Below are 12,208 nucleotides of genomic sequence, written 5' to 3'. Positions count from 1 at the left end.
TAGTCAGCCTGTGCGCCTTTCACTTACAAATTGCTTGTGCTTTGGCTCTTTGTTTAGGCACAGCCTATTTCCAATTTATGTCAGGAAACCCTGTGTATTCAGGGAAAGCTTCTCCCATCTTGTGATATATTAACAACTTAATTAGTATCTGTATATAATGTGAGCATAAATAGTGTACTCTGCAGAGATAAGCTAAAAGCTAAATGTAAGCTGAAATACAGTGTCTCTATTCCACCACTGAAATTAATTTGCAAATACAGCAAGAAATATTGTTTAATGTCTTGCTATCTTATTTAATAGCTCTACATATACGATACAAATGACGAGTGGAGCCTTACAATCAGAAAGCATGCTCTTAGGCTTCAGCTGGATCAAAACTATAATTTGATATCTGAGTAATTAGCAAATTTTGCATTTAATAATTTTTAATAATCATTTTGCATGTAACAGCTTTTCATACTGAGTCTGCTGTTATCACTCAAAACACGCCTCCATATCCTGCTCCTCCACTTGGAGACCTTCCTCCTTCAGTCTCAAATTAGGATCCCAGGCTGTTGCCTACCCCTCCCAGTCTGGTGTCATCTGGGAACTCACAGAGGATGCAGCCCACCTTGCCACTGAGGGCATGAGCAAAGATACCGTACAGTACTAGCCCCACAATCAACCCCAAGGAATGCCCTTTTCAGTAGCCACCAAACCTCTACACAAGTCTTCATGAAGACTTGCTCTGGTGTGTTCCCAGGGACTGAGGTGAGGAAGATGGGTCTTTTCCTCCATGGACCTCTGATTGTTTTTTTTTACAGTCTTTTTTAAGGACATAACTTTTTATTATTATTATTTTTATTTATTTTTTATTTCAATGTCACCTAAAACTCTGCTGTATCTGCTACCAGGTGAACTCCTTTTGTGAAATCGAGGTCAATGCCAAACCAGAGACAGTTTCATAGCTCTGTAACCTGAGGCTGAACTCCACAGCCCCAAGGCAACAATGCACAGGTTCAGAGAGACGCTCAGGACCCTGCCCTTTTACAGATGGGAGGCCCATGGTTTACCAAGCCACAGCTGAACCACAATGTTTGCAATACCTTAAAAGCCCTCCCAGGCCCTTCTGAAATCCACAGATTAAACCGATATAATTCTGTATGTGCTGTCAGTAAGCCCATGAATGGGGGCTGTGCCAGCCAGTTTTCCCCATCTATCTCTGACACCATCAATTCCAGCTCCCAATTGCAGAACCTCCTTGCTAATTTCTCCGGCCTTGTCAGTGGTTCACCAGGCCTGTGAAAAGAAGATAATTTCTGCTGCAATCGCTGTGTCTGGGCTGAGGAGAGGGTTTGAAATATTGTGTGGCCTGGAAAGAAAATAAGATACTGGATGAGAAGATGAGTGGAAGGAGATTTTAAAAGGAAAAAAGTGCTGTTCTTTTTCCCCTTTTAGCATATGAATGTGTGAGCCATACCCAGAAGCTGCATTATAACAATTTGTAAGTATGTAACTTCTAAAAAAGGCCCTGCAATACAGTGCTTTAGCTGAGAAAGTTGCTGTGTTAAACAATCCTGAGGTGAATTGCTACGAAGTCCAGAGGAGAAACCTGGGCCCACCCACTACAGAGGTCCCCCAGGAATCCTGTTACCACTAAAACTAACTGAGTTATGAAAGGGGAGAGGCACGACGGATGCCCTCAGCAGCTCCCCGCAGCCTAATTCGGGCTGCCCCCAGCTCCATGTCCCCTGCCCACAGCCTCCTGTCAGGACGCCACGGGGAGACCGCGGGCTCCAGGCGCCGCCCCGCTCCCCCCGTAGCGCCACGGCCGCGGGTCCCTCCGAGACGAGGCGACCCCCCCCGGCCCCTTTGGGTCCCCCCGGGGCGGCGGGGCGACGCCTGGCCCCGGCGGGGCCGCAGCGGGCGGTGGCGCTTCCCTCGGCGGCCTGGCGAGGGCGCCGCGAGCCCGGCGGTGCGGCCGGAGCGCGGCGGCCGCCCTCAGGCGCCTCCGCCGGCCGCTGGCAGCCCCCGGCTGAGGGGTAGCGGGGACGGGGCTGAGGGGTGCGAGGTTCGTCCCCGCCAGCAGCCCCGCTCGGGACGCGGTGCCCAGCCGCCGCTGCCCGTCCTGCCGGCGCCGAGCCCGCAAGGGGGACGGGGCGGCGGGAGAGCGTGTGGGGAGAGGGCAGACCCCCTGCCGCTGCCCCAGCGTCATCCCCTGCCCCTGCCTCATCCCCTGGCCCTAGCCCCGAGCCGTGCCGAGCCGTGCCGTGCCGTGCCGTGCAGAGGGGGCGGCCGGCGGCGGCTGCCTGTCAGCCCGCGACCACCGGCAGCGGGTAAAGTTGTGAGGGCGGCGGGGCAGGGGCTGGCGGCACAGGAGGAGGAGCAGGAGCGGGGAGAAGCCGCGCCGGGAGGAGCCGGAGGAGCCACCCGAAGCCCCCAGGGGTAGGGGGAAGGAGGAGCCGGCAGGGAGGGGGCTCCGCAGAGGGGTCTCGCTGACGGGGGGCCGGGGAGGCTCCGCCAAGGCAGCGGGGCAGGCGGCAGCGACCTGCGGGGGGCGGCTCGGCAGCCCCGGGGCCGGCCCTGCCGCCGGGGGATGCGCGGAGCCCGGCCGCCCGCTCGGCACCGCCAGCAGCACGGGGCAGCGGCCGGGGGGGATCAGAGGACAACAGAGGATAACGGGGATAAGGGGGGGTGAGAGGGTAAGGGGGATAAAGGGGATAAAAGTTGTGTCCGGCTGCCTGCCCGCCCGGGGCTGGGGGAACAGGAGGGGGTCTTGCTGCCGGCCGGGCGCCTGATGCCGGCATCCCGGGACAGGGATGAAGGGCAGCGGGGAAAGTAACTTGGGAAAGTGAGCGGGATCCTTCCTTAACCCCCTTTTTTTTTTTTTTTTTTTTTTTTTTAATCCTAATCCGAAAGGAGCCGTGTGCACCCGCTGCCGGCAGTGACATGGGAAAGGACGTAAAAATAAAAATGAAATAATAAAAAAAGAAAATAAGGTAGCTGTGCTGGGCGAGGGAACGGGATCCTGCTCGCCCGGCGTGACCGGCCCCACGCAGGGAGCGGATTCATCATGCGACAGAGCACGGGAAGGTGAGACGGGAGCTGGAACAGAGACCAACGCTGGAAGGAAGGGGGGGGGAGAGGAAAAAAAAAAAAAAAAAAAAAAAAGGACAGCGCCGGCGAATTACTTCCAGAGAAAGTGGGTGGATGTTGTGCGGCAGCGGCTGGGGATTTTAGGGGATGCACCCTCGCACTTGGCTTCGCTCTCGCCCGAGCCTCCCCTCTCCGGTGGCAGCGGGCGGCGGCGCTTGGTGGCAGCAGCAGAGGAGGAGGAAGAAGCGGGAGGGCTTCGCTCGGCAGCGCTGTCGATGCCCCGCTGATCTGCTCTAGGGATTTGTGGCTTGCTTTTTTCTTTTTTTCTTTTTTTTTTTTTTTTTTCCTCGGTGGGTGTTCATTTCTTGACCTTGCTCCCGAGCCCCGCGACTCGCGGCGCGGCTCCTGGCCGTGTCTCTGTTTCCTCCGGCCGGTGGGAGGCTGGCTCCGGTGCTGAAAGTTGCGGTCGCCGTCCCCGCGGAGCCAGCATGTGCACCAACATCGTGTACGAGTGGCTGAAGACCCTGCAGCTCCCCCAGTACGCCGAGTCCTTCGTCGACAACGGCTACGACGACCTGGAGGTGTGCAAGCAGATCGGAGACCCGGACCTGGATGCCATCGGCGTGGCCGTGCCCCAGCACCGCCGCCGGATCCACGAAGCCGTGCGGCGGCTCAAGGAGGCGGCCGAGACGGCGGCGGGGCTCTACTTCACCCTGGAGCCGCCGCCCGCGCCCCCCGACACCGGCCGCCCCCCGTCGGGGCCGGGGCTGGTGGCCCCCCGGCACCGCCCCGGCCGGGGGGGGCTGGTTGCTTACCCCCGGCTCAAGCTGAAGATCATGATCCGTGACAAGCTCGTCCGCGACGGCATCAACCTCAGCAAGCCCCCCTACTCCAACAAGGTAAGACCACTCTTCGGGGTTTTGGCCGGGTCCTTGGCTCTGGTCCGGTTTGGGTGTGAAGGCAAGGATTGACAGGACCACCTACGAGATGCTTTGGGTGTTTGTTTTTTTTTTTATTTTATTTTTTCTGCTTTATTTATTTATTTTGCCTTCTGCAACTTTTCCATTGTGTTGGGGGATGATAGCTGCCCTCGCCTGCCCTTACAGGTAGCACGCTAGTGTCAGGTCCTGCTGGCGAAGTGGCTCCTGAAGGAAGCAGCCTTGTGGCTGGAGGAACAGCTCCTGTTGTCCGCGTTTATTTACTAGGGGATGGAAGTGAGCAGTGAATGTCAAAACCATGCGTCAGCCGCCCCGGGGGCAAGTCGGTCTGTGTTCAGGACACACGTTCTGCTGAAAGGCCGGAAAAGTGCAGATCTTGGAAAAGTGTATTCCAGTTTGATAAAACCCCGACATTCACCTAATTCTTATCTTCTGGAAAGATTAAAGCATAAGGTTAATGTGGTCCGGAAGGTAGAAATTGTTTTGTCTCAAGTTTTCTGTAGATTTCCTGCTGCAAATAAGATATGCAGGTTGAATACAGCTATAGAATTAAACAGGCAGTGCCATGGAGGGTAAAATGATTTGTGAAAGAAAATAAGGTACTAAAATGCATGTTTGCTTCAGAGTTGAGAATGAAGTGCTTCAGAAAGTTGTTTGATGACCCAGGTTGCCCGTATTTTCGATAATGGTTTTTCAGGAAACCTGAGCAGTTGTCAGTTGACCTTGAAATTGTGGGCACTTTCTGCCTCGGAAAAACTTCCAGAAGATATGTAAGTGAGGTGATGGGGAAGTCTGCAGGTCTGGGTCTCTAGAAGTAGTTATGGTTGTGATGAACTAAAACTGAGAATTACCATCAGCAGCAGGGGACCTGGATGTGGGAATAATGGGTGAAATTCAACTTGGTTAACAATGTGGAGGTGCTCATAATAAGGCTGAGAGGATAATAAGTTTCAGGACTCCTGTTTTTAATACAGAACCACTAGTCACTTCTCAAGTACAGCATAGCTGACTGCTTTGAGATATTTATTTGTTCACTTCTTCCTGTAATGTCTGACCGATGACAGATGTTTCAGGAAGAGAAAATCGGAGACATATCAGAGACAATGTGCCAAATCTGATAGGGTGGTGGCCAAAGACATCCCTGAACATATACATCAAGTCTAAGTACAGCATCTTCCAAAACCTACTGTTTCATTTCAGAGATTTTTTTTTCCCTTGAAAGCGATATGCCATTGGACTGATGTCGTTCTGAAATTACCATTACATGTTTTATATAAAAACAAAATTCCATAAAAGTTCTTGCTTATCAGTGCTGCTGCAGTGCATCTCCCACCTTCACAGCTGTTTCACTTCTCTCTTTCAGCATTGTGTGTGTTCACAGTCATCAATTCCTTCTTACCAAGGAATTTTCTGCCTTCTCGCTTCACTACCTTCTTTCTTTTCTACCTTCTCTATAGGAATTATAACATTCCTAAGATGCCAGCATGTGACATCAAGGAAATTAAAATCTTTGGCATTGATTTCTTTTTTAGCTCACCTTGTTTTAATTTGATGGGTCTGATAGTAATGTGGGTTAACTGTCAGGACAAGCTCATTTTACACAGAAAGTGTCACTCAGCTTTAATGGGTTGAAATGTAAATGCAACATTTTGAGGTAGAAAGAGGAACTAAGCTTAATTTCCTCATTTTATTTCAGCTTGTGGTGTCAATATGTTTATTTTGGATGATAAATGCATATAACATCATTTTTTTACAGTAATAGAAAAGCTTTCTCCGTCTCCTTCATGTGAATCACTTCACATTGAAGCGTGTTGTAAGAAACCATAAAACTGGCAAGATTTGAATGTGTGTTGCTTAACGTGTGTTCTTGTGAATGCCACCCACTGTAGCAATCCATCTCAAAAACGGCTTAAAGGGAATACCAAAAGATCACGTCACCGTGCCTTATTCATTGGATGTTGTGTAGAGCACGAGAAATGAAATACTGTATTCTTTCATTTGGGAAAGAGCTGTATTGTAAGTGTGTCTCTTTCGAAAAAAAAAAAAAAAAATCCTTTAGAAAACTGTGGCTGTAATTTCAGCAACCTGTATTATGTTTTTATATAGAATACGCAGTGTACAGACCTCTGCATGTCAAAAGAAACTGGATGTATTCTCTTCTGCGCATAAGATTAAAGAATCAACTTCAGGTGTATTCCAAGCTTTTTGTATATATTAATCAAAAGACACATCTGTCTACAGATGGTCATGTGGCTGGTGTGGAGCAGGGCACTAGACACCGAACTATTGAACATCTGTTTGCATCTCTGCTGTTGAGCTCCTAACCAGCCTTCTCCTTTCCTCCATGGCTTACATGGACCATGCCATCTTTTCATGTAGACTTTCAATGTCTATGAATGGAGCATTACAAAGAGGAGCATGCCTGTGTGTATTTGTATGTATATATTTTACTTGTTTCCTGAGGAATATTTAATATGTGCAATTATGTAGTTCTCAGACAATTTTGGAGTTTTATTTGAAAATGTCCCTGGGAACTGGAAGTGCTGATCCTCTGCCTTGTTTATATCCTTTTACTAGCTTCCTGAGCTGCAGGCTTGTCAAAAGACCAAAAATGAGTACTAGGTGTGGATGATGAGATGTTAAACCATCTTTTTGCTGTCTCCTTTCAGTGTCGTCATTGTTTTCTCAGATGAAGGGGGAAACCACAGAGTGTGAGGGATATAAATGTATTGGCAAGGTAAATTTTAGTTTAACTTAGCTTGATCGCACTCAGAAGAAATGAGTAACAACTACTTAATGCAGCTTAATATAAATCTCTTAAAGACGTGCAGACTTTGAATTCAAGCCATGTGTGTGGGCGACTTCAGACATGGAGAATTATCGCAAGCCATCTTGATTATTTCCAGGAGAATTAGAACCTAAGACCTCACTTCCTCAAACTGAATCTTTTATATTTTTCAAATGTAAACCAAGGAATATAACTGTAACTGAGAAGAACTCTACCGAGTCCAGTTTTTTTCTCCATGTTGGTAATGTTCCTTAATACTCCAAGCCTTCTGTTTCAGTTTCAAGCCTGCTGTGTCAGATCTCCTTACAAGTCTCTTGAATCTGAGGAACTTCTTGTGGAGGTGATGGGCTGCAGTGCACTTCAAAGAAGAACTTGTGGTACTTCTCTGAGTCATCCCAGAACATCTAGCTACTTTTAAATATTTATTGATGGTTGTAATTCTGCCTTTAGTTAGGGAATCTGTTATGCCTGAGGTAGGAATAATATTGCTATTTTGATGTGTAGAAATTTAGGGATTGCGATGGCAGAAGGAAACCAAAATGAGCAAAACGCCAAGTTTCCCATTAAGATGAACAAAGGGGAGCTCAGCACTGACCTGAGCCAGCCAGAACAAAGGCAGTGGAGCCTGCACCCCCATGCAGACACACTTCTTACCTTGGTGGGCTAGCTGCAAACCAGATTATGTCCATGCTCGGTTCGAGCAGGAATAATGTCACTAAATGTCACTGTGGTATGGAAAGCAGAGGAGCACCACTTCAGTCAATACAAAGACGAGTATGGTACCTCGTCATGGAACATGTCAAGAGAAATTAAGTATTCTATTTATCTTGAATACAGATTAAGTGACATTTAATAGTTTACTGGAATTTCATTACTATTTCTAATTGAAATAAATGGCCTGACCCGTTCTTGAGGAACTTTATTCAATTTTTCATCTGCAGAGAACTGCAAATACATTAAAAATGACTGAAAATATACATGCATTAAAAGCTCCTGCACCAATTAAGATGATTTGCGTAGCCTCAATAAAGTTATACTGATGTAGATTTCCATATTTATTAGAGAGAATAAAACTGTAGTATGACATGTGTATATGTATGTGACCTCATTGTCACTCACTGTGCTGTTTATGATTATCAGCATGCTTGGAAAACAAACACTGAAAATTCAGCTGTCCTTGAGGTCATAATCTCAAGAGCTCAAGCAGATGTAGAAAAGTAAGAAGTTAGATCCAAGTGAGTATCTGCTTAAACACCCAACCTTTTTTTTTTATGTTCCATGCTGATGGTATAGCACAGATTTGTGTTTCTGATTAAATCTTTATTTAATCCTTGCCATCACAAAATGAGGAATATCTTGCATAAGTTATATGTTAAGAGGTAAAGTTGCCAGCAATACTCTTTGAAACATACTGATTCAAACTGAGTCTGGGGCTGGATAATTTAGTTAGTGCTTCGGATAGCTACAGAAACGAATTCAGTGAATTAAAAATATTGTGCTTTGAAAAAATGGCAACACTCACCCATACTGGAATTAAACATGAACCTTTTTCTAAAGACCTGGCTGCTTTGGAATAACTGCATCAACCCTGATTAGCAGAGCATTCTCAAATATGCCTTGGGGAAAGCTGCCTATTGACAAAAGTACTAGTGCATTAAGTAGTAACCATATTTTCATGGCAATAAATTAGCAAAGCTACAGGCAATGTTCAGGAAGTGAAAAGGTATTTTATATTAGGAAGCACTGAATTTGCCTTCGACTTCATACCTTTGTTTTCTTTTAAAGAAAATATAGCACCTCATATATTGGACAGTTGTTTCAAAGTCCCCATTTATTAAACTCAGAAAAAAAAAAAAAAACTGGAAAAGGTCTTCTCCCGAAAGAGCATTAAGCCAAGATATTGCAGAGTATGAATAATACAGCACTTTTCTGTATTAGCATTTGAATAATTCCTGAATATTTTAATGTGTATTCACTCTACTCTGGAAGTGTTGAATGTGAATTTTCCTGGGTTTCATTATGTCTCAGTTTTGAGGGGAAGGAAAATCCCATTAGGGTGTATTAAAAGTGAAGTCCTGAGAGAGGTTAGTACCCACTTTGCAGTATTTTCTCTCTTTTTCTAGGGTTGTGTTCACTTCCCCCCTGTATCTTCTCAGGTCTGGTCATGGTGGATGCTGGAGGGGAGAAGGGGAGCGTGTGGTCCTGAGCTCGGTGGAAGCTGGGCTGAGCTGCCTTCCCCTGCACTCAGCATCAACTGCGCTTGAAGGGGATGCTTCAGCCAGCCTTCAAATGGCTTTACATTTGAAGGAGAAACTAAACTTACAGCTCCCTGGCAAAAGAGAAATGTCTGGCCTCTTGTAGTTTCCAGAAAGCTTTTTCTTCCCCCGAAGGACATGATTCAGTCAGGGCTCAGTGGTGCGAAGCTGAACTGAATTTTCTCAGGAAAATTCTGAATTGTGCACGTGTGTGTGTGCAGGGTCATTTGCCATTGCCTTAAAATTAAACTTCCCTATGTGTAAGTAAGAAAAGTGATCGAGTAATAAAACTTTTACATTTCTTCCTTTGTCAGTTTGAATGAGCCCCTTTGCTTTGTGTTTGACAAAGCTATCTGGTTGAATCTCTTTGTCTAGGCTAACATGACATCTCATATTGATGTACTTATCTTGACAAACGCGGTGGCTTGTACACGCTGCAGGAATTGTCATTTATTAAACGTACATGTCAGAGCTATGTTTAGCACCGCCATGTTATTTTAGGAAAGACTGTGCATCAGGAAGCAGAGAATTGCCTGAACCTTCCCCGACACTGCCAGTCTGCAGCCAGGCTGGCCCAAAACTGTCTGCACTGAGTCATCGAGGCTGCTAGCTTTGCTACTTGCAGAGCCTCTTAATATTTTGCAAAACAAGAGAAGTGGTTTGTCAAATGAAACACAACTTCAGCTGCCTTCAAATAATGCCTCGTCCCTGTTCTCACGAGCTCAGCAGTATGTGAATTGCAGTGATACATGCCTCTCGCCAGAGTCTTGCTCCTCCAGTTGGTCTCATTCCCAGTGAAGTCAGTGAAGGTTTTGCCAGGGATTTCATTTGATGCTGGGTTTGGCTTGAAGTGTTCAAATTTAAATCAGCTAACAAGCACACTCTTACCAACTGTAATTGTTGTGATGGGTGAGAACAGTATGATGTGAGATGAGAACGATAAATATAGCAGTAGCATGCAAAAAGAAACCAGAACTTTTCAGGGCTTTAAATATCACCATTAGCAGCTTGAACAGCAGCAAGGCAGACTTCTGAATGTAGATCTGACAGGTTCACACTAGAGTAAATGTTTGGTAAATATTCTCTGAAATCTACACTCATCTATATTGGCTGCAATCAAGTAAACAGTTGTTTACAGTTGTCCTGTCAGCAACTATAAATCAGAAAGAAATAGTGTGTATCAAATAAGACTTACAACTTGGTACAAAGTTCTTCCACAAGTTCTTTCTTCTCCAAGAATTGCGTCGGTCTTGGGCATCCACACTCTGAAGTAGGGATGTGGTGTTGTCACTCTGCATATGACATCTGTGGGAACATGATGGGGAAATTAGGCCCAGTTCTGATATCTGTGCCTCAAAAACCATGCAGTAAATTTTGTGTCATTCAGGAAGGAGTTAAAAAGACAAAAATAAAAGCCTTTTCTTTCCGTCCAGGATGAAGAAAAGCTTGAGCAGTTTTTATTCCAGGGTTAGCTAAGTGGCCATCTTACCATGCTCTCAATAAGTCAATATTCCATAGAGAAAACAAACAAACAAATAATTAAATAAAGTTAGGAGTGGGTGCCAATTCTGCATCAGTGCCCATGTTTTTGGGGTAGAGATGTTTGCCAGGAGTGACTCTTCTGCGCTAGGAAGCTCCCGTCCTTTGGGCTCCACACCTCCCAGCTCAGTTTCCCTGGAGCCCTCTGCTCATCCCAGAGCTGCCCGCTGCCCAACTTCTCCTAAATCATCTCCCCTAAATCTGCCTAAAGGCACACTATCTTCTTCCTTAAGATCAATGTTTTTCCCACCCAAGAATGTACATCTTTTTCCTAGGTCTCCCTAACCATTTTCACCCCAGTCTAGATTCACTCAACAAAGCTGAGGAATGTTACCAATGATCTGTTTGGGTGGAGAGAGAGAATTGAGGCAGCAATGCCTTTTTGTACAGCTTGAGACAATGCTCTGTCTTCTCATTTGATTCATCCCCGTTCCATCCCATTCTGAGCCCTGTATTAGTTATCCATCCCATCCCAAGCTCTGCATGAGTTTTATTCCACCTCCCTCTCTTGCTGCCCCAGAGTGCTGGGCTGTAATTTGGATCCTTCCCTTGCCTCCTGCATGCTCTGCTGAGAAGAAAGGCTTCCTCTCACTTGGGAGAGTTCCCAGGGATCTGGGAAAAGGAGTAGGTGTTACAGCTTTAGAAAATAGGTATGAGACCAAATTGGTCTTTATGAAGAAAGATGGAATGTATCGCTTAAAAAAAAGCTGTAGTCTCACCAAATCTTATGAGTTCACTGCAAAAATGTTGAAACCAATTGTTGGCATAGTTTTCGGGTGTTTATCATGTCATCACAGTAATCTCTCCGAACTGTAGCATTTCTTAATTCTGTCCAATTGTGTAGTGGTTGCCAAAATGCTTTTCTTGCAATTTTGTTTAAACCTGTTCTACTAAAAACTGATTGTGTTGTATTACATAGAGAATTATATACAAACGCACCTCTGATCTTTTGTATACCTCGTAGTGAAGGTCTCCTTCTAAATATTCAGCTGTTAGTTTAGTGAGGGCTTTTCCATAGCTAGGGTGTGGGAAGTACCAGAATAGTCATCAAGAATCTAATTTGCCCTTGAGAAGACCTGTTACATCTTCATGTGCTGGTTCTTGGGCTAAAAAATTCAACCTAAGATAAGTATGAGTGCCTATTTCTGCCCCTGAGACTACATTCACTCTTATTTTAGACCGAACTTCACAAGCAATTCTCATTTTAAAATGCCATTCTGACTAAATTAATGGGTTAACAAAGAGAACTATGGAAGTTACTGAGCAAGAAGGTCCATTCAATTTTATCCTATAAAGGTGTTAACATTCAAATAAAGGGGAAAAGCAGAAGCTAAGGAAATGTGACTGAAATTATACCAAGAGAGTTGGAAAAAAAGTCACTTTCACCTGCTTTGTTGTTTTCATGTGAGAGAGGTTACTAGGCTTTTGCTATGATAACTTCTAAACAAGACTGCCAAGAGAATACTTCAGAGGAAAGACTTTCACATACACTTGATATTTACACAGTGGTAAAAATAATGCTTTATAGCTTTTGGAATAGAAGGAGCAAGAGAAAGTTTGACAAGATACCACTAGTTGTTCCCTTTCAGCGTCTAAAAATTGCATACAGCAAG

General features: G+C 45.7%; 1 protein-coding gene across 3 annotated transcripts in view; it reads left to right on the top strand.

The window, feature by feature from the left end:
- Nucleotides 1-2,903: 2,903 nt before the first annotated feature.
- LOC118244027 (SAM and SH3 domain-containing protein 1-like) overlaps nucleotides 2,904-12,208 on the top strand; it is a 562,909-nt gene continuing 553,604 nt past the window's right edge. The window contains exons 1-2 of one of the 3 annotated variants that reach the window (XM_035538690.2): nucleotides 2,904-3,072; nucleotides 3,458-3,974. In XM_035538690.2, the coding sequence (XP_035394583.2) occupies nucleotides 3,053-3,072; nucleotides 3,458-3,974 (537 nt within the window). In that variant the 5' untranslated portion in view covers nucleotides 2,904-3,052. The remainder of the gene's footprint in view (nucleotides 3,073-3,457; nucleotides 3,975-12,208) is intronic. The other 2 variants (XM_035538691.2, XM_035538692.2) reach the window with 2 other exon arrangements.

Source organism: Cygnus atratus, chromosome 3 (genome assembly GCF_013377495.2).
Source record: "Cygnus atratus isolate AKBS03 ecotype Queensland, Australia chromosome 3, CAtr_DNAZoo_HiC_assembly, whole genome shotgun sequence".
In the NCBI taxonomy this organism is placed as follows: domain Eukaryota; kingdom Metazoa; phylum Chordata; class Aves; order Anseriformes; family Anatidae; genus Cygnus; species Cygnus atratus.
The sequence above is the reverse complement of the archived record's forward strand: the minus strand, read 5'-3'. Positions and strand labels throughout refer to the sequence as shown.